We start from the raw sequence: 23030 nt of genomic DNA, 5'->3' as shown, positions 1-23030 counted from the left end.
ATCCGAGCTGGACCTGACCCACGCGAGATCTCAGAGCGCAGTTTGGCGAGCGTGTGGGTGTCAGCCTACACTGATCACAGACCAGCAGTGAGTCACCAGCTCAGCCCCAAACTCAACTGATAACTGCAGTTATTACTACACCTCACCGAGCTGCACTGACATGGAGCGGCAGCCAAACTGCATAAGGGGGCAAACACACAATCTCAATCATTCTAGATAACTAATAAATGTCACTCTTCGCCGAAGCCCCAGTCTGGCGCCTCCACATGCACTCGCACATACAAACACATGCATACCACACACACACACACACCAGCAAACAATCTCGCACAAAAGTCAGCAAACAAACCCACGCATCACATCTCCTCTGGAGCCCAGATGCTAGTTGTGCCTTCTAGAATATAACTCTTATGGACAAACTTCTTGCTCCCGCTGATGAGCTTTTGTGTCTCCAAACCTGTTGCTAACAGAACGAAAGATTGACAAAGAAAGAGAGGACGCTCTTCGTCCTCCTACAGACACAGGATGTGCTGCAGGATATTCAATGGAAATCATTTTCACACACTCTGTCAGCTCCTGCTCACTTCCTGCATCAAGGTTACACTTCCATTTCCTCTAGCATTTACATTTCTGACCCTTTATTCAACTGCATGCATGACTTGTGTGGTTGAAAGGCTCTCTTCATTAACAAAAGGCATAAACGGATGAATAAAACAGCATCTGTACTCACGAAGTGACTAAGCGCGTGTCATTGAGTCTTTACAGTCAGCGTTTTTAAAAGAAAGACATTGTCCTCCTCCTCCTCTCCGCCTACATACTGCACCTCACTCTGGCATGGCTTGAGCCATAGACTTATAATTACTAAATGGCTCAACCCCACTCATGTCCGTCTCACCACATCCTGGCAGATGGGTCCCAGATTTCAGGCTCCGGATGGGTTGTTTCTGGGCCACAGGGAGCTCTCAGACCGCTTGCTTTTTTACTTGCAGGAAGGGTGGACATTTTGGTCATTTTACTCAGGTACTCGTTTACTTTACTTAGGTAATAGTTAAATGCAGCTTTCAAGGACAGGGAGTTGGTTTCTGTCAAACTATTCTATGTATAGATAATTGTTGTTAGCTGGTACTTTGATTTACACTTAAAAATAAATTTTTGCCTAAATGCACAAAAAATTTACAAAAAAAAAAGAATAGAACATAAAATAATTAAAAACTAAAGAATAAAAGAAAAAGAAAAAACAAAGCGAAGCAAAACAAAATGAAACCACAAAACAAAAATAAAACAAGTTTTAAATAAAAGTATCTAATAAAAATATTAAATATTAAAAATAAAAAAGAATAGAATAGAAAATTATTTTAAAAACAAAGAATAAACAAATCAAAAAAAAAAAAAACGAAGCAAAGAAAAATGAACCAAATCCTAAACAAAACTTTTTTTTTTAATGATCAATTATTGCTGACACTTCTTAGTTCTGGTACTCACACCCATTCCTAATTTCCAGCAATAAACTGGAAAAAGGAGATCAAAAAGGAAATGGCGTCACTCAAAAGTGAGGATTTTCCCTGTGGTGTGTAAACCATAGCCAGGAATAGCTTGACACTCCAGTACTATAAACTCCCTCTGCGTGTATGATCCTGGAGGAAACTCAGAGAGAAACTGAAGGCATTACATATCAGTCTGGATGAAGAACGGGGGACTCCCTGAAGTTGTCACAGTGAAAGCAAGGCTCTGTGAGTACGCTGGAGAGAGCGTGTCAGTGAGTGTAACTGGTTATTCTGGGTGATCCCCGGGTTTGATCATAGTATGACAATGGCTCAGCTTTGAGTAAGTGAGAGCTCTACAAAACTCTCACGCTTGAGGGAGACTCCATAATACCTTCCTCCTGTGTCACTCGCTCCATGACTTACTCACAGACGTGAGTAAAACACCCCTTTTTTCTCTATAGCTCAGGCCCCCACACGTTCGCTCAGCCCTGCTCTTCCTTTCTTGTTCTCTTTCTGAGCCCATTTCCTGTGCAGATGGTGTAGGTTAATAAATAGATTGATAAAAGATGTACTTTATTGATTCCTGAAGGAAATCTCTGTGCAAGAGCAGCAATAATACTGAACAAACAACCAACACAATATAAAATACACAGTGGGGCTCTACTAAAAGGTTTTTTTCCTACTGGCCTGGTCAAAAAGAGTCGATCAATTTTTGTCAGCTGTAACTTGCAATAACACGTGTACACTAAATATTGCAAAAACTATTTTTTTTGAAAATTATGTTAAATGGCTATTTATCTATGATTTACAAAAAGCGATGTGCTAAACTACACAGCACAGCATGTTAAATGAATAACTAATAATATATCAGGTTTTAACATTTTAAACATGAAATTAAATCACTTAAATAAAATTTCATTAAAAAAATCATAATTAATTAAAAAATTTAAAAATAATTAAAACAAATCATAAATTTGTCAATACTAAGATCATGACTTTGAAAGTCATGCATTTACTGAGTCAAATCATGAAATTAATTTAAAACAAATTAGTATTTATTTTATCAATGTTAAATATTTTAACATTCATGATAGAAAACCAAACATTTTCTAAGTTGTGCAAGACACATAAATGACGTAGATGCTCAACACATCCAACGTTTGTTCTTCTTGTGGTAAAAACAACTGCAGTCTTCTCAGAAAACCAATTCTGCCATTTTTTTATAATAACGTATACTTCCAAATTTATAGCTGTAATGTGCATTATAATGTAATATGTTCTCAAACACTCTTTGAGAAGCAGATGGTTTGCAAAGTTTCTTAAAGAACATTCTGGATTATTTACAACTCTGAAAGTCAATCTGCATCTGTATGCAGTCAATTAACTCAGTTTATAAAAACCCAAAACACTGGATCAGTACTCCATCCCATCCCAAGCCAAATATCCTCTTTGCTAATCCACAGCATGCTACAGATGGGGTCCACAAACATTAATTTAACATTAAGTCATTAAATTATCGTTCACGCTGATTTTAGTATCCCAGCAGTCAAAGAATGTCAGGTTGTTATTTCATAACCTTGTCTTGTTGTCTTAATCTAATGTGTGTTGGAACAAGCATCTGGTCTACGGCGTAATGAATTTAAACAGCGAGTATGACCTTGAAACCATATGTGACTATACCAACTTTTTGATAAAATGTTGCTTTGTTGTCCTGTGTGGGTATTGGGAGGATATCCTGGAGAAGATATTTCGACCATCACTTCCAGAACACCACAAAGCCGCATTGTTTCATTTCCTGTAATATCGAGGTATTATGAAAACGGTGTCTCTTTAACAAAACAGAAACATTACTCCCATGCTCTGAACTTTGGTGGTCTCCTCAAACATCAACCCAAACTGACAATGTTTTGTTTGTTTTTTTTCTGTGAGTGACCTGAAATGCCATTTCTGAATCAGCGGAACATTACAGTTAGTTCACAGTGACAAACAGGAAAAAGAGATCTAAGATTAGCTTTACGATGATCAGCTTTCTGAAACCAGCTACAAACCCAACAACAAAGTCAAGCCAACACCAGCAGGAAGCAGAGTGACGTCATAGCCCTGTGAAGGACACTGCTTCACGGTCACTTCCTGTTTGAGTTGCTTTGCACCCAGTGATAAGACTACACACATGAGCACTAAGTAGATACTGACCACAATTACTGGTAGGAAACTGACTGAAATAGCCAATCAACATTTTTCAGCTTCATAATGATTTACTTACTAGTTGCCTGAAGCTCAGCTCTCATTCTCAGCCTAGCTTTACAATATAAAGTCCAAACAAATGTGGTAAACAAATAGAATAATATCTATGGCCAAGCAACATCCTGTTTCCTGGTGCAACACTTCAGAGCTGAGCAGATTGAGTGGTGATTACTGTAGGAAGCTGCGGCGGCACGGCTGTCAGACTGGCCATAAGAGGCAGAAACTTATCGCAACAGCTGGACAGATTTCCTATGCTCTCATGTGTAGATATCAACTTCTCTGAGAAGCATGAGGCATCGTGCACTCCACACCAGAAGGAGCTCTTCTAAATGACAATGTTATTTGGTGCATATCTAATTTTTTACCTTTTTTTAAATGAATGTTTTTGTTTTAGCACAATTTATGATTTAAAAATCAATGTGTGTTAGCTTTGAGACCTTTATATACTCCTAGATTTGACAAAATAAACTTATCAGATACAGATTTTCAGTCTTTCTTTTCTGGAGACAGAACAGAATACTGATGACTCATCCTGCACTACACAGACTTTTGACCAATCAAATGCTCTCTAGAATGAGATTGTTCCTCCCCATGATGTAACCTACCACAACTAATATTGCAAAGAACCAAATCGTGATAAAACAAAAATCACAAACACACACACACACACACACACACACACACAACTATAAAAAAATACAACTAAATAAAAAAAACACAACACAACAAAACAAAACATGGTTTGGTTATCAGTTGGATTGCAAGTTTGGATGCAAACAAATCAATGGATTATTTACCAAGATATATGGATGTATATCATTACTCATTTCAATAAAACACTTCTGGAAAGCATCGTTGAACATTTATTTTTAGTATTTTACTAGCGCAGGTGCTCATAAAGGAACTCGCAAAGTTCACCTCACATATGCGACTGCAGCGAATACGGCTTGCTTGCTTTGTGCAAAATGTAAGTTAAAAATAAATGACCGATATCTTTTTCATCTTTGATCTAAGTATTTTTGTGTGAGTCTAGAGTGTTTATGCTGCAGAAAACAGACGAGCAACACTATGGTCCGCCAACAAACAGATGAGGAAGAGGAGGATGATCACGGCCAAGCATTTAAAGGTTAAAGGTTTGTTTGTATTTTTAGCCTCCACATTCTTATTTTTGTAAATGCAGTTGCAACAGGCAAACGTTGTTTTCTCCCATATTTCTTAAAATATGTGGGAGTGAAGATTTGTTTTTCAAATAACCTCAACTAAATTCACAAGCTAATAAGCTACTTTCAGTTATTTTTTATGAAGAGAATGTACTCCAGTCATATATGCATCAGTATGTCTGAGATCATTGGTCTCTGTCCTGCTTTCACAGCTGCTAAATGCAAGCAGACCGTGCATGTACAGATGCTCATCTCTGCCAAAATACAGAACACAAACACATCATCACTTTTGTTGCTACTTTAATTGCTTCTTCACTCAGGATGTAGAGACACACAGGAATAATTATGAAAATGATTATTTCTCTTAACATGCTACAAATTTCTTTTAATATTTCTAATGTTTTGTAGTAATCAAGAGAAGTGTCATCACTAAAAGAATGTCTGACATTACTCGGACTCCATGCACTGCTCGGTGTTCACAGGTGTCCAAGACAGTGGAACATCATCTTTGTTATACTTCTGTGACTGGACTAGCAGTGAGTAGAGTCAATTAGAAAGTCAGTTTAAGTAAAATGTCTGCATTGACCATTTCACCATGTTATTTTCTGCAGTAACTGGGGGGAATATTAACTCAAGAGACCTGATCAACAGCAAGCTTTGGATTTACTGAATGTGAAATTTTCAAGCATTTTATCACAGTGTTCACTTATTTTTCTGCATAGCTTTCATTGCAGTTAGTGCTGTAAATAGTCTGTCAAATAACAGGTACACTGCTACAACATAAATTTTATGTAGTTCACATCGTTGACACCTTTACATTAAGTTTTGATGTCTCTTTACAATAAGGTATCTTTAGTTAACATTAGTAAATGTTGAAATTAACATTAAATAACAATGAGCAATTCATTTGTTACAATATGCATTCATCTTTGATACTGTTAAAAAATCATTCTTTGTTAGTTCATGTTAGCTCTGAACCATTAAATAATGTCAGCAGGCACAACTTTTGTTCTTAATAATGTATTAGTAAATGTTGAAATTAACTAGGTTAATATATTAACTATAGTTTACTAAGGTTAATATTAAGTATTTGCCATGTTAGGAAGGTAGCTAATGTTAACAAATGAAACCTTATTGTTAATTGTTAAGTGCCACTTGAGTGTTTATACTTACATTATATAGTTATAGTTACATTTTAGTATACGGACCAGTGTTTCGTTTTGTTCGGTTTCGCTTTTGGCCAAGAAATTTCGTTTCGGTGCATCCCTAGTTTGTTTTTCCATATCTCTCATTTCACAAATCTGCTCATGGTCTCAAAGAAGATTCTGTTTCCGGAACAGAGCAGATCAATACTGGTTTCAGCTGAGGAAGGTTGTTGGAGGATCTATCCTGCCTTATCAGTGTAAGTGCAGGTCTGAGCATTTAAAGAAAACACACACACACACACACTCCCTCAGACACTCACACAGCGAACATGTCCAAGCACTTATCCGTGATGTTTTAATTAAGGAAATGTCTGAGATATCCAAGAGTTTCATTACTCTAATTAAAAAAAGATGCTAAAATGTTATTAACAAACTAATGAAGTAGCCTTTCTGTTATCTTATGACACAAATAAAGAAAAGAAAAACATCCATGTGGTTGCTAGGTGGTTTCTTCCTGCAATTCTGAATCACAAAGAATTTAACTGGTCATCGCGTATGTTTAAGAGCAACGGATAACTGACAAGACAGCACACTTCAGAAACATCCCTCACACCCCACTGTGAGTGACACATCTCTTGGTTTGAGTGACAAACGGGAAGCAACCGATCCCTGAGGGCCTAATCTAGTCTGACAGTTTAAACAGGCTTTCACACCGAGGTAGCGAGTCGGTCACGTTACGCTGAGTTGAGTCTACGGGAGGTTTCTGATCAGAGAAAGAAAAAGAAGCCGTTGCTAGCTCAGAGTTTCCATCCTGTGCACTTCAACAGCACAAAGTACAGCTCGACTGAAACGTTTATGTGTTCGCTCTGATGAGGTTACTCACCGCTTTTACGGCGGGAAAAGACAAAAGACATTCAGAGCTTCGGCAGGTGTTCTTCTGTGGCTGCTTAAAAAACTACAAGCCTGAGGTTTTATCGTAACATGCAGACAAATGTTTCATTGAAATCAACTGGATGTATGGTGACAGCAATGAGAGATGGAGTGAAAGAACTTAAGAAGCCAAACACAGAAATACTGTGAAATATCATTACAGTTTAAAAATATTTTTTTTATTTGAATATATCTTAAAATGTAATTAATTAATGTGATTGCAAAGCATAATTTCTCCAGTTTTTAGTGTCCCATGATCCTTCAGAACTCATAATACGCTGATTTACTGCTCAAGAAACATTGCTTATTATTATAAATGCTGAAACAGTTACACTTTATATAAACCATACCATACTTTTACAAGATTCTTTAATGAATATTAAGTTTTATAAAACAGCATTTATTTGAAATAGTAAAATTATAAATGTCTTCACTGTCACTTTTGATCAGCTTTGCTGAACAAAAGTAATAATTTCTTTTTAAAAAAAACTTAAGGGTTTCTTTATAGGAAAACATGTTTTGGGCATAAGGATATATTCCGTAGGTATTTAGCATGTTTAAGTGCTCTGGCTCAGATTTGTTTGTTAACAGCCTGCATTCTGGGATTTCATTCTCAACAGCAGTGGATGGTGACTTGGGCTCAGATGGCCTGCTGTGTGTGTGTGTGTGTGTGTGTGTGTGTGTGTTTCAGAGTATATGAGGAGGAAACAGAGAGAGGCAAACACATCACAATAAATCAAGCACGTCAGCCAGACTCCTAGAAGACCAGCACCACATGGTCAAGACACAAATACATAACACAGTCCCATATGGACACCCGTGAAACCTCACTAGACAAATCCTCACTCCCCTCCCCGGACTGGACACACACACCCAACTCCCCAAGCACCTTACTGAAAACAAGGCAGGTTTCTGTTCTTTAAAGCACACATCTGTTGGGATGGACCTAACCCAAAGCTCAAATGGGACACTGCTATGTAGAGCAAACATGGGAACAAAAGGCCTGCTTCTTTCATCTTCCGCTCCTCTCTTGCTCTACAAGACACCTAACCACTTGAGACGCAGCTGTCGAGACTACTATTGATTTGCTGTTGGGTTGATTTGAATCCATCTTGAAGTTCCACCTGCTGCCCGCACAATCCACTAAACTAAAAAAAACGGCACCAACACTCACATGCAGTCACTTAGTTGACAAGAAGCTGTCACAAATAGGGCTCAGGTTTCAGAGAAACACATTTTCACGGCTGTGGAAAGTGTGACACTCACCCACTCAGTTCACGAGCACGACAGCGCCCTGTGACACCTGAGATGCAGAACAAAGACTGCGAGGTAAAAATGGAGAGAAATAAAAAGAGAGATATTAGAGAGCGAGAAGAGGCGAGCAGATGTTCTGACATTTAAAACCACCAACAGAGATACAAATGAAACCTCAAAAGCTGATAATTCATTAGATGTTCATTTGAGGAGGCGTCAAGTCTAAGCTTTTCCAGATGAGATCAGTAAAGGTTGAACCCCAGATTTCAGCGGGCTGGGGCACAAAGAAACATTCATGCAGACAAAAGGGTGATCTGTGTTTTAAGGACTTGGAGTTGCTATATCTGAAGTAAGCTCATTCCATTACAATAAGGCTAAAAAAAAATCTCTACACAATCTTTACACAAGCAAACAGACACAAAGGCTCAGCCAGAAAACTGCAACACATTAAAGTCCCATTTTCCAGATAACATGCATACTTTACTGTGGCGGCAACCTCAATTAACCTTGAAACTCAAAAGAATGATTGAGTTCAAATGTGACATTTAGGGAACCAATTATATGAATTTCTGCAAGACATACAGATAAACTGATTATACTTTAAAATGACCAATATTTAAATTAAGTAATTTCGAAGTAAATTTTTTTTTAAATAAATAAAAATGAACCGACATTTTTTTGTGTGCGTGTGTATATTATGTACACATGCGCACACACACACACACACACACACACATATACACGTCATACACATACACACGTGTACACATTATTTGTTTTTAAATATTAACTTTATCAGATGATAACAATAATCAAAATGTAAAAAAGGGGAAAAAATTTAATTAGCATGGACAACTTGTTAAATAATTATAAAACCATCATCATTATCATCTCTAGTATCACCCAATAATAATAATAATTATTAATAATTTTGTACAGTACTTTGGCCAGCAGGTGTTGTTTTTAAATGTGCTTTATACATAATTGACTGACTGACCGAATAATGGTTATTATTTACAGTATTATATGTAGATAGCTTTAAAATGACTTGATAATTGCAGAAAGTTTGACACTGTAATTAAACTAGTTAATCAAAGAAAATAATTTTTAATTTTTTGTTTTTGCTACTGACCAACTCTTGATTCATGAACCTCATTCTTGGCTAGAAGCTTTTGTGTACTTGTGTATACTTTGTATACTGACCTAAATGGGTTTGTTTTCATAGCAAAAGAATAATTGTGGAAGGGAAACTCAAGAACAGGATGTTGTGGGACACTTCCTCCTTGAGTTTTCCTCCAGATGACTGAAAAGAGGGTTAAATGGCACAGAACAACAGAATCTGAACGAGCAAAAAACAATAACAGAAACCTGCACTCAATGCCACTGATTTGCAGTATAAGATTGGGTTGCAGAAAGTGTCCTGTCTTGAGAGAGTGTGTGCGCATGTGTCTGTGTGTGTTTGCCCTTCCTCTGGAGGTCACATATCCCACAGTCTTTCCTTTCCGGTGTTCAGCCTAGCCTTTCTTGCAACCCACTTCCTTTAAGATCTAGATAAGTTTTGGGGTCTTGAGAATTCCCATCCAGAGAACATAGACACTGAATTTATTCAAAATTTCACGGAAGCTCGGGCTTGGCGAATTATGGCCAATTCGAAGCAGAGCACAGTGGTATCACCCAGATCTAAGGCTTGGAATCGGTCCGTGACTTCCTCATTAATGAAGCTTTTTCCATCATTAGCCGGGCACCAGATGAACCTCATCATCACACTGCAGAGCAGACGGTGCAGTAACTGAGGCGTGGTGGGGTGGGGGAGTTGGGATATGTGGCGTGCCATCTGATTGGTGGTAAGACGGAGTGCTGCTAATTGCGCTTTTACTCAAATGCAGACCTCCGCTCATTAATCACAGTGCCGGCCAGGCCTACATTTGACAAGGCAATTTAAGAGAAATAAACACAAACATGATCGAAATAACAGGAGGACTTAATTGAGCCTCTGATGCAGGACAAACATGTTACAGGATGAAGGAAAAAGAGCGGGAAAACATGAAAGAGTGACCAGAGAGCGGGGAGACCCCTAATTGACTAGAACATCTGGCTCTGTTCCACCGTTATTTGGCTGTTTGAACTTCATTGTTCCTGTGTGATGGATGCAGCTGGAGAAGGTTGAGTTTGGGGGATGGAGAGGGGCCCATTTGGTCTGCAGGCTCTGAGATGAGAGGAGGATATATTTTCCTTTCATTCTCCATGGGAGGGCATTCGCTTACTCTGTAAATTAACTCCATTCAAGGGGTGACATGCCCTGCTGCAGTCCATCATGTGTCATTTGCCCAGGTCTGGCTCGCATTGGACATTATTGCAGTCAATAATCACTATTTTTACTTATATAGGATATAATAAGGTATGGGGTTGTGCTATGTTAAAACTATGGATGCACCAATATTAAATCATTATCCAACATTGCAATTATAAGAAATGTTTCTTGAGCAGCTAATTAGCATATTAGAATTATTTCTGAAGGATCACGTGACACTGATGATTTGAGTAAGGCTGCTGAAAATTCAGCTTTGGCATCAAAATAATAAATTAGAGTTTCAAAAAAACATTACAATATAAAACATTTATTTGACATTGTAATAATATGGACAATATTACCATTTTGAGTGCATTTATGAGCAACTGAACGCAGGCATTTCTTATTTTTACCAACTCCAAACGTTTAAAGAAAAAAAAAAAACTTTAATATTTACCAATATCGCAAAATTATATTGTGCAACTTTCATTAAAATTATTGTAATGAAATTATACAAATTATTTCTTTAATCACACTTATTAAATGTCATATTTTGACAAGATATAGTCCATGACACTAAAAAAAAAATGGTATTTCCAATCAGCTTCCTGAAACTTTGTTTTATAATTATCTTTTATAAGGAACCAAAGTCATATATATATATATATATATATATATATATATATATATATATATATATATATATATATATATATATATATATATATATATAAAAAGCACACAGCGAGAGCCTGAGAGATAATGCAATTATTACTTTGGATGAGAGAAATAATCTGCTGCATACTGAAATGTCTTTCTGAGCAGAATCCATTGGAGAATGAGCAATTGAGTTCCACCAAACAAGCCAAGCTATAATTAGTTCCTCCTAGGGAAGAAGAAATCGCTGAACATTAACTTCTGCTTGAACAGAAGTTAACCTTTTAAGGGATGCTCTCTGCACTGTGCTTACTCGAGGTCAAAGGAAACAAGGCAGGCCGGTCTCTCGGTTCTTCAACCCAGCGGTTTCAAATCCACAGCTCCGTTTCCATCAAGGTCTGCACTTTCACTTCAGCTTTTCATCACCGGCTCAGACAACGTCTTGAGATAAAGCTGACCTTTTCCATCATATCCGCTGCTGCATTAGCAACTACGTTCAGTCGGTTTCAGCACAGCTTTCTGTCCAAGCATCATCCTGTGAAGTTCCTGTCGACCCCTGTACTGTTAAATGTTGACCCTATTCGGTTTACTCACAGCAGATGGTAATGCGTTTAACCATAGTGAGTGTTGTGGAACATCTGCCTGGAGAACGTAGTAGCTTGTGGTCAAAAATAAATTAAGGATTGTTATTTATTGATGGTGGTAAACATCCTGTGCTTTAAGGAAGTAAAGCCATTCCAAAAACCATGGTGCTAACGCCTACACTGGTTTACAGGTGCAAGAGGCATAGAGTTGTAAGCTGGGAAGAAGGTTTTTGCACATTTGTGGAAAACAAAAAATTCCCTGAATGTTCCGTAGCTGTTAAGAAGCTTTAAACAGAGTAAGCTGAGAAAGGAGATTTAAACAGACGGCTGCCACTTGTGAGAAAGTGCAGTAGATTACGTTTTTTTAGAGGGGAATTAGCTCTCTTGAAGGGCTCTCGGAGCATTAAAAAAAACTTTCGTTTTTGGATGTGACGAGGCTGGAAGAGGTAGAGTAAGGAATGGGGTTAATACACTGTGATTTCACAGTCAATGTGCATGTAAAACAGCTCCCTGGACCGTCCCCACTGTCTGTGGCCTGCTATAAAGGCCAAACCTCAGAGATATTTTCTTCAGCGAGATTGAGATCAGTACATCTTGCATCTCTATCGCTGTTGAAAGCAGTGTCTCTGTCATCTGCTCACACCTCAAAGCCACAGGAACATTAAAACATCTGCCAATCTCCTCATTATGCACAACGACTTCAATGAGGCCTGGTCTGAGGCTTCAGCGAAGTTCAGCTTTCAGTGTACTGCATGGCTCCACTCTTCTCTCCACAATGCTTTCCATCTCGATCACCAAAAAAGACACTGAAGAGATTAAAGCACAAGAGATCCAACACTGCAAGGCTTAAGATTGCCACCTCAGCCCCAGACACAGCAAAGCTTGCCAATCTCCACTAGATTCAATACATCCGGCCCATTCATCCCAGTTCCAGACCACTGTTTTGTCCACCTCTTAACGTCAATACTAATAGATAGTAATGCATTTAGATCTTTCCAGTAAGAGGAGAAACTCAGAACCTCAGCAATCCTCTTATAGTTTTCAAACATTTGCTAGAATACAGCACACAGTTTGGGTGTTTGGATCATCACGGTGACAATACTTTAATAGATACTTTGAAAATTGTGCAGTTCATAAGACCACATTTGCTTTTTTCCGCTGTTCAATCGGTGGCTTCATGGTGAACTTTTTTTCTTTTTCTGTTGTTGTTTTAATTTGCGCACAGCTGTGCAACAATAAACACTGGGAAATAGCAACACAGGCTTGGTGAACAATAAAATAGTGTAGCTAAAAAAATAAAAACAATAAAAAATAAAAAGGCATAAAAAAATAGAATGTTTGCTTTTAAAAAAATTTTAAACATTTAAAGTTCCAAAAAAAAAAAAATCTCAGTGCATATTTGTGGTCTGAATCGCAATTACACCAAAACTATACATTATAAGTTATTCAGGAACTATTGTGTCCTCCACAAACTGTCCAACGTTGCATGGCAGAGATGATATTTATGGCAGGAGGGTGCTGGGGGAAAGTGACAGAAAAGAGACTCCCATTGTTGGTCTCAGGAGCTACAGTATAATTACTATAGCACATGCGGGGCTTCTACGAAGATCCCTGACTGCAGACCGGGGACCCGACCCACAGCCCCACTGCACTATAAATGAACTCTCCTTGCTTTTCCACATGGCTCTTTCTCCCGTTTTCCTCCTCTATTACTGCCTCTTCTATCCTTTCTCCACATCTCATTCAGAGGGCTCCATAACAAGGAACGTTTCTGCTGGCCTAAGCGGGACTTTCACTTGTCCTGCCAACAATGTCATACATACATTTATTCCAATGTATTAATACTTTTATGTACTATTATATTATGTACAAATGGTATATATAATGTATTAGATTGCATTCTATTTTTATTATCATATTAACATTTATATTGAGTGCCAAACAATATTTCTTTTTATTATTTTGAAGTTTTCCATTATAGCTAATGCGTTCAATATCGCAAACCTCATCTGTGTGAGCCAGCCAAGATGTTACTGTGGCAACATATTTAAATTAGCAGAATCTTTAACGTTCGGAGAAAACCAAATGTTTCCGCTTGCAAGCCACAGAAAACATATGCATGTTCATCAATCAGTAGAAACCGTGACAGCACAGCACTAACCTGACTTGCCACAGTTCAATCAACCAGCATTGGGCCATCAAACCATCCTTATTGTTAAGCCATGCACTCATCTCAGTTTCTTGACCTTTTGTCTTCCCTCCCTTCCTCTCTGTATTCAACAAAAGCACACATTTCTAGCCCCCCTTTGTGTGGGACAGGGAGCCAAAGGCTGGAAGGTAAAGTAGAGGATCTCTCCCTGGAGATTTAAGACGGAGTGACACAGCAGACGTGGAGATGTCAGCCGATATCCCTGCTCCTGTCCGAAGTGAGTGTCACAGTTTCTGGATACGACAACGTGCCAGGACGGCCTGTCACTTGGTGTCCGCAGGCTACCAAATGCTGCTTTACCTCTTCATCACCCTCCAAAAATTTCATTTCAATCATCTTCTCACCCCTGCAGAATCTGGTGAGACTGTGCTCTAAAGCATTACTAAAATTAAACTCTTCTGCCAAAACCCGAGCCAGAGCTGCCAATCAAAAGCACTGGGATATAAACCAACAGTTGAAACACTATTATTTGCTGACATTATCAAACGTATATTATGATACGTTTTCAAACTGTGCACTATTTGCCCAAATATCCAGTGGCCTAAATGCAGTTTAAATGATGTGAAGCTACGCTCTAAACCAGATGCTGGGAATGCTACGCTTGGCTGTCAGTAAAACAGAATGCTAAGATTTTCCTCTTTAGTCAAGGGCCGTGTTTCATGTCTGAAAAGCACAGGCTGACCCAGAGCTCTAATAGCCCTCGGGGAGAGTATTCTGCATGTGTCAGCTTATGCCCGAGACACACTTGCTCTGTTAATAATCTCTCTCACTTTGTTCTCGCCCTGCAGAGAGTCTGTCTGGCCCACCAAGGGTTTAGATCCAGAGGGTTTCGGTCTCTTTCATTAGGGCTGCTGTTCTTGATCAGAGTTGGATTTCCATGATAATTAGCCACGACTCAAACTGACATGAAACACCAGAGGATACTTAACGAACAGACCAGTCATGTGACCTGACCTCTCCTGTGTCTATGTCCATCCGGCAGGACGTTCAAAGGGCAACAGATCAGTGTCAAAATGAAAGGCCATACGAGTTATGAGACTGACAACCGTGATAACGCATGAAGCTGATCTTAAAAAACCATCTGCTGGTGTTAAAACCGACATCTCAAGCATGATGCAAATAGAATAAAAATGAAATCTCTGCTCTATGTCTTTCATTTCACTTTGCAATACACAAAAGCAAATACACATGTACGAATCACTGACCAGACCAGACCATGAGTGAAAAAAAAGCATCCTACCTGTCTTGTGACTGTTCTTCATACATTCTCTCCTTGGCTTCCTTAAAGAGGCGGATTGCTCTTTTGGATTTTTTCATCAGGCTGTCGATGTACACTTTGAAATAATCATTCTCGCTTAGCTGAGTAAGTCTCTGGTTTTCTTCGTATTTGCACAAAATCAGCCTCAGGTGCTGGTAAGTGTCAGGTAAAATATCCAGGATGTACGGAGGACTGTTCTTTAGCTGTAATCTGGGGTTCTGACACAACCTCACCTAGAAAAGAAAAAAAAAAAACTCCTCTTCACCGAGAACAAAGTAAAACAGCATTTTTTTTTGTTACTAAACAATTTATTTTTAATAAAAAGAAAATCTAAAGGTAGTTGGTATTACTGATAAATCTTTTATAAAATATTTCCAGTAATGATAGATGCATGGGAAATAAATCACATAAGATATAGTATAAATGTACACCTTAATATATAACAAAAAAAATACACAAGGGCTGCTTAAATAAAATAAATAGTTACAAATAAACGTTTTATTTTTTTAAAAGGGTGTTCAAGAAATACATTTCTGTGAGATACAAGATCAAATTTTTATAGATAGATAGATAGATAGATAGATAGTAAATTAAGCTAACTGGGTCGATTTCAGCTACATACAAACTTCCCGAGCTTGCAGCCACACAGTAAACTGTTTGCTACAATGTATCAAACAAACGCTTCCAAACAACCGACTTTATGGAAAAGTCTCTCAGCGCGGGAGAGCAGAGGAAGCACTGTTGCGTCATCGTCAGCAGGACTGTAAACATACTCAGGACACTTACCACTTTGTCCATGAGTTTCCATGTCTTCTCTACGGTCCGGCGATCCGCGGCCGCCTGCTTAGGGGGTCCGACAGCGTCCTGGATGGCGTCAATAATGCCTAAAATGCGGCCTTTCCGATTGTTAGGTGGGCGTCCACTGAGAGCAGTTGCCATTTTCTGCACACTGTAACAGAGAAATGTTGCTCCTTAAGGCAAGAAAACACATGTGGGCAGATAGCCTATGTGGCAGTATAAATGAGCCGTACCAGCACGGAAAACATTGGTTATTTTATATCAGTCCAGCGTTTAGTACAAAGTCAATTAAAATGTTTGAACTTCGTAACAGTAAGCAATAGCAACGCCATATCCCACTGGTTATGTTTGTGAACGTTGGAAACCATGAAAAACTTACGATATACAAATACACTTATCATATAAGACACGTTTATTGGGTTTAAAAGTAAACACGTCACTGGTCACTTTTGTGAAAACATAACTTATTAAATCACATTCTAAAAGTTTTTTAAAACGTAAGAAAATAAGCATTCAGTTTAATACTATTGTCTGTGCAGTAAAAGCGCTGTAGAAAGAAACGCAACTTGATGTCCAAAGACTATGACAACCAAAGTAAGGACCTTAAATTCACTGTAAATTGCGGCAAATTGCTCTTTTGTATCATCTGTAAACTCCAGACTTACTGCGGCAAAAGGAAACACTGTAGCTGCCAAGACAGGGAATGTCAGAGTTCCTGAGTTGAAGCTTTAGGGAGGTCCCCACAAGAAAAGCAACAAAAACACAACGCCAGTGCCAGTAAACTATTACATCTCCGCCCAGATGTTCAGAAACTAGAAGCGGCTTTTTCGTATCCTCAAGCAGAAACCGCTTAAACGCAGTACAATCCCGCTTTTCTCGCTGTCTGATATAGTCGTGTCACTGCTCGCTTAAAAATCAGTACTGGAGCCTGGAACAAGAAGCAGCGAAACCAACAGGGAGGAGCCGAGTGGGCGGAGCCGATGAAGCAATCGCTCTCAAGTGACCAATCAGAAGGCGGGAACGTTCTCGGAGGCGATAGAGTCCTCCAATCGCCAATTACAATGGAGACTTTAAAGTGCATACTTAATATTTCCGTAAACGAAGAGGCAATGAAATCGTGCAAAGCGTTTTGTAGGTTGTTCCTATTATGCAAATTGTGCATTCAGTCGTCTTCACTTTCTCCGATGGAAACAAGTGTTATGGCAAGCCGTTTCAGCATTTATTCCTTAAAAATGTCTAAAATATTGTGTTATGTATTAGAATGTATTTTTTTCATATAGATCATTGCATTTCCATCTTCTATTGAATTAGTCACTAACGTATTAATTAAATGGGCTACTAAAACTTATTTTCTATTGTCACTGTCCAGTAACTATTCCATAGTTAGTGATAATGATAATAGGGACAGATGGAACAGATACTAGTACCTCATTAATAGCTCCTGCTATAACTAAAATAGAAACAAATAACTATAAAGTAATTACTAGTAGCATAGATAAGAAGTAACTGTAATACTACAAAGTTGAGATTTCAAAAGTTACTAAAATTAGAATGGCTGAATTGGGAAAGTGACAAGTAGTAATCGAATAAGTACTAGAATCTAATGAATAATATAATAAAATAGAAAGGCAACTACTGATGTAAAAACACATTTAGTTTAGTTAGTTTAGAGGAAAAAATGTTAAATCAGCTTTCCATACAAGTCCTGTTGTTTAGCTGTCCTATAACCACATGGGTCACTGGCTGAACATTTAGTCTTGATCCTTTAATAAGGAATGTCTTGCTCTTCCTCTTCTGTCTTCATCTCCTTCTGTTCATCTTCCTCGTGTTTGTATTCTAAGCTGGATATTCACAGTAATGGGAAATCTAGAAATATCTGGGATTTCAACATTTTGATTTCTAGGCCTGGAAAACACAATTCATCCAGAGTTTTGTATGTTAAGACCTGTTTTGTTTGTGAACAGTTCATATTTTTGAAAGGATTCCTTGATACAAAGCCACTTGACAGTATTTCATTATAATGTCACAGACAGTCTTGCTTTTACCAAATAACAGTCTTGTAGACTGGTACGTCAACCATCCCATTTCACCATTTGGATTTCATATTCTATACAGAAAACTCTTACTATTACAGTACAAGAATGCGTGACTCTCTACAGAACTTCTGTGAAAATGTGAAACTGCGGGGTCAAACCACTACAAAAACATGGTATAAGCACTCAACAGGGAAACAGGAAGTAGCAAAACAATGAAACATCTTTGCACCTGAAGGCATCACAGAATATGCAGACACTACAGAGTAGACAGGCTTATTTAGAAGTGATATGATGTGACACAATCTGATAATGATGCATGCAATCAGAAAAGGAAATCAGGAATTTAAGACCTGACTAACCAGAGCGGCGCTTTAACGTATCCAGAAAATGCTCAGACATGTTTGGATTAAATTAAGATATTTATGTGGTTATACATATCCCTTCTACTTTCTCATAAAATCACAGAGAATAATCAGTTGCTTTAATTGAATAAAAGAAGTTTTCATTTCGTCCTGACTTGTATGCACTGTCCTATGGCAAATATGAAATTTTAAACTTGCCCCCATCTGCAGCAAAGCACTATTGATGATGTTTGTAATGAGAACGGAGGTCCCCGGGGCCATGACCAGGAGGTCACACGATACAGCACAGCGCTTATTAAAGCACAACGCTCTCAGTTCCACTTCCATGACACTACACACACACACACAGGATATGTGATCCAATGTCTCCAGGGCATATCTTTCAGCAAAGAAAGAAGAGCAGATAGAGAAAAAGTTGCTCAAGATGAACAATCATATCATTACAGGGGCTGATGTTGATACACACATACACACACATATGAAAATAAACGAATTAATATACCTTATATGTATCTTATTTTTTATTATTTTGTTTTATAACGCACCATCTCATTTTGGCACAACAGGATGTAAAGCGATTGTTAAGTTATGCTTGAAAGGTCAGCATAACTGATTTCCTCTCAAAAGTATCAGACATCAGCATAATATCTTGCTTCTCTGTTAGAATGTGACCCTGCTTTCGATTTCCCTTTTCCTGACCTGTGGAGGTCAAGTATGTATGATAATAGTTTGGAGGGGAGGAGGCAAAAGAGCCCAGAGTGAATGTTTCTGGCAAGTCAATAACCGCCAACATTAACTTAAACCACTGATAAAGCATCCAAACAAAAAGTAACGATCAATAACATAACAGTTCACACATTGCATCTGTGTCAAACAAAAGAATAACGTACATTGCGATGTGTAGCAGAATGTCTTTAGCACAATATGCTGACTAAAGTGCTGAAAAATATCATCGACATGAGTCATTAATTCTCTGTTATGACTAAGCACACTTCAGTATTTCAGAGCGAGCCGTCTTTCAGGATGTCTGTGGCCTGTTAATAGTGTGCAAAACGTGACATAGATTGTCATAGATTGCATCGTACTCAATAGGATTCACAATGAAGGTGTGGAGGTTCACAGTGAAATGTCAAGATTATCAGGACTGGTATGTCTCATTGTTTCGATAACAATATTGTTTTGGCAACGGTCAGGTGATGTCATTGAGTATTGCAAAATATTCCCTTGGATATTTGCTGAGATATGAAATTATAAAACTCTGTGGCAATAAGACGAATTTCAAATTCATCTACTTTCCATACAGGAAGTCGTATAGCATTGAGATAATTCAATCAGGGAGTTATCATGTGTGCCAGTGCGTGTTCAGGAAATGTAAAAGGCCTTATTGTGCCCACAGGAATGACCAGGGGGCAATTCGTTTCAGAGCGGCCTGATAAAGAGATTATTATGCCTGTGCTCAACTTATCTGTGCATACTTAACTTCCATAGGACTGGATGACATCCAGTGCCTTCATCTGTGATCTACACAAAATAAATGCAGACATACCTCACTCGCTATCTCTGTCTCTCAGATGCAAGGGGGTTACTGAAGTTCACATAAGATCTGTACCACACAAAAAAAAATTATCACTTAATGCAAACACACAAATTGTTTTTATTGTTTTTAACATAAACCCTACTAAACAATTTAGTGGATGCTGCTTATTATACTCAGACTAAATCTGCAGACTTGTTTACTATAACTCTTCTTATTTTGGCAAAAATAAGCAAAACTGTAACTGATTTCAGTAAGTTTACAACAAGATCTCATTTGTTAACACAATACAAGATAATGCATTGGTTTACATTACTAAGTGAGCAATGTACTTTTTACAGCATGTATTCATATGTTACTGTTAAATAATGAAAGATAAAATTTTAAATTTTTTATCATTTTGGTTTAGTAGTTAGTAGTTAATATATTAATAAGTGCTGTAGAAGTGCTGTCATTTTATATTGTTGTTAAATATTGTTATTTTAAGTTCATCTTGGCTAATGTAGTTAACTAATGTTAACAAATGAATCATCATCATAAAGTGATACCCTTATTTCTAGCTGGTCCAAGTCAATTCAGACTGGTTTTGATGAGTGAGGAACTACACCTGGCCTGCAGCAAAACATACATAGTCCAGCTGGTTTAGGAAACTCTTAAATGGCTTCTTACTGGTCCAAGATGGTCTGCCTGCCTAGCCAGGTCCCTACCAGCTGATATTTCAAATCTAAGCTATGTTGAACCACCTTTGACAAGCTACCATGTTCTAAATCACTAAAGCTGGATTTTCTACCAAAGCAGTCATGCTTTGACTTGACTCGGGATGCTGACTCGAAAAACCTCCCTTCTGATTCCCATGGCTGGACATAGAGTTTAGCAGTTTGTTCTGGTTATGGTATAGTAAACAATAACTTCAGCAAACAAACACAAATATCCGGTCCTGACAATCCGAGGCCTGCCAGGACAGGAGATTGTTACCCACTATTTTTCTCTGACGATAGCGTTTCCTGAAGTCGCGACCAATAGCTATGCTAAAAATAACTTTCCATTAATGTTAGGCACACAGATTTAATGTAAAACATAAAATAAGCATTGATATCCATCTAACCTTTCAGCAGTTTTGGTCTGAACTGTGTCTTTTCTATGAAATATCTTTGTCGTTCCTCTTGGTTAGTGTCAGGCTGTGTATCCACAACGATGCCCATGGCAACAGAGCTATATAAAGATTCATGAAAGGCTGTGGCGCTCAGATAAGACATAGGAGTTCTGTCAGAGAGGAAACAGCTAAAGATGAGAAACAATCCAGTCAACCAGAAAACCACACAACCTCTAATCTGTACTGCAGCTGGTCTTTGGGCTACTTTGTACCAAACTTGTTCATCTGCACACACGCACACACATAAAGAGATATGTGCACTTATACACATGCCTTGGTTTGTGGCCTCACAATGAGGTCACATAACTGCACCATCATCTTCATCATCATGTCCTGTCTACATTTTCAAGTCCTGATTCATGTCTTCTTAAACAGTTAGAAAAATGTATTCACTCTCATGTCGTTTCAAACTCATATGACCTTCTTTCAACTGTGGAACATAGACAGAGAATTTTGAAGAATTGTGCTGATCGATTGTTTAATCGGGAGTCTTTAAAACTTAAAAAAGAACACAAAACACCATAAAAAATGTATTAAGGTGGTTCTATATTTCACTATATCCCTTATGAAAAAGAAGTTTATTCAAGTGTGCTATTAGTATACTTCTTTTAAACAAAAAAAGTAGGAAAGTATGCTTTTAGTTTCCTTATGTACGTCTCAGAAATTGGCTTTATGTACATAAATATACTTAAAATTACATTTAAGTATACTTGACTTATACATACAAAAAGTCAAAATATATTTGAGCTATACTCCTAGAATCTGTGTTTTCATTATTATACTGTAGAGGGAGCTAGTACACATCTTCTGTACAGAATTTCCAAAGAAAACACAAGTGAAGAAGAAAAAAGAAACAACAGATACTAACGCAAGTAATCTAATATGATCATCTAACATTAAACAGCACAAAAACTGTAACATTATGGAATAATCTGTCGACTGATGAAGAGGTAATAATTACAGTCAATCTTTGGGGTATTGATCGACTCCATCTACATTTTGATTATCATTCTGAATACAATTCATAGTCTGTTTTCAGTTTTTTGTTCAAATTTTTATTTTTTTATGAACTTACCCACATTAAAGTGTTTAAAAAAAAAGAATGCATGAAGCTAGAATAAAATGTTTTTGTTTACAAACAGATTCCCTGTTCTTTCTTTAGATATTTTGTACGTTCAGATATTCATATAACAAAATACATACAAATTAACACCTAAATAGGGACATATTAGTATACTTAAGTATGATGTAAAGTTCACTTAAAGAAAACTTCTCAGTATACTTGCATTATAAAACTACTTAACTAGTTGTTTACTGAGACTATATTTCAAAGTGTACAAAGTATTTAATTAGTAAACTATTACTATACATACAAGTTCACTTTTAGTATAATTGCAAACTACAAACATAGAGGTAAACTAATTGTGTACTCAAAGTTTGCTACTGTTCTATTTAAAGTATTCTTAAAAAGTATACTTTTATATACTAGAAATTGGGCCAATTTAGTCCCAAGGAGTATTGAAACAGTACACTTACAAGTATACTACTAAAACACTGATATTTGTATACTTGCTACATAAAGTATACTTAAAAATATACTTGACCTTTACTTAAGTATACTTAGTAAAATAAACTTAAAGTATACTACTTTTTGGTAAAGGATACAGACACTTTGTGGGAGGAACATACTCAAATTCAAATAAAAAGATTCTAAAACACAGTCTTATTGAACACAATCAATCTATCCTCCATACTCAAGAGGGCGATAGGGTTACCTTTAAAAGTCTGTGTTATTAAACATAGTGTTATTATTCAGGTAAGCAAGTTTTCTATAAACATAAAAGCTGCATCCAAAATCGCACCAGAAATATACATATACACACAAACCGACCACCAAACGCAACTTTCAGGCACCATCTCTTTTTTTTTTTT

The 23030-nt window shown here is 37.5% G+C and overlaps 1 protein-coding gene across 1 annotated transcript in view; it reads right to left on the bottom strand.

Annotated features, from left to right (window-relative positions):
* LOC127965827 (E3 ubiquitin-protein ligase CBL-B) overlaps positions 1 to 16947 on the bottom strand; it is a 56927-nt gene extending 39980 nt beyond the window's left edge. Inside the window, exons 1-3 of the mRNA XM_052566511.1 lie at positions 16679 to 16947; positions 16002 to 16164; positions 15198 to 15448 (exon numbers count right to left, since the gene is read on the bottom strand). Of these exons, the coding sequence (XP_052422471.1) occupies positions 15198 to 15448; positions 16002 to 16154 (404 nt within the window). The 5' untranslated portion in view covers positions 16155 to 16164; positions 16679 to 16947. The remainder of the gene's footprint in view (positions 1 to 15197; positions 15449 to 16001; positions 16165 to 16678) is intronic.
* Between the last annotated feature and the right edge of the window lie 6083 nt (positions 16948 to 23030).

The sequence above is a fragment of the Carassius gibelio genome, chromosome B10 (assembly GCF_023724105.1).
Source record: "Carassius gibelio isolate Cgi1373 ecotype wild population from Czech Republic chromosome B10, carGib1.2-hapl.c, whole genome shotgun sequence".
In the NCBI taxonomy this organism is placed as follows: Eukaryota; Metazoa; Chordata; class Actinopteri; order Cypriniformes; family Cyprinidae; genus Carassius; species Carassius gibelio.
This window is presented reverse-complemented; position numbering and strand designations above follow the sequence as displayed.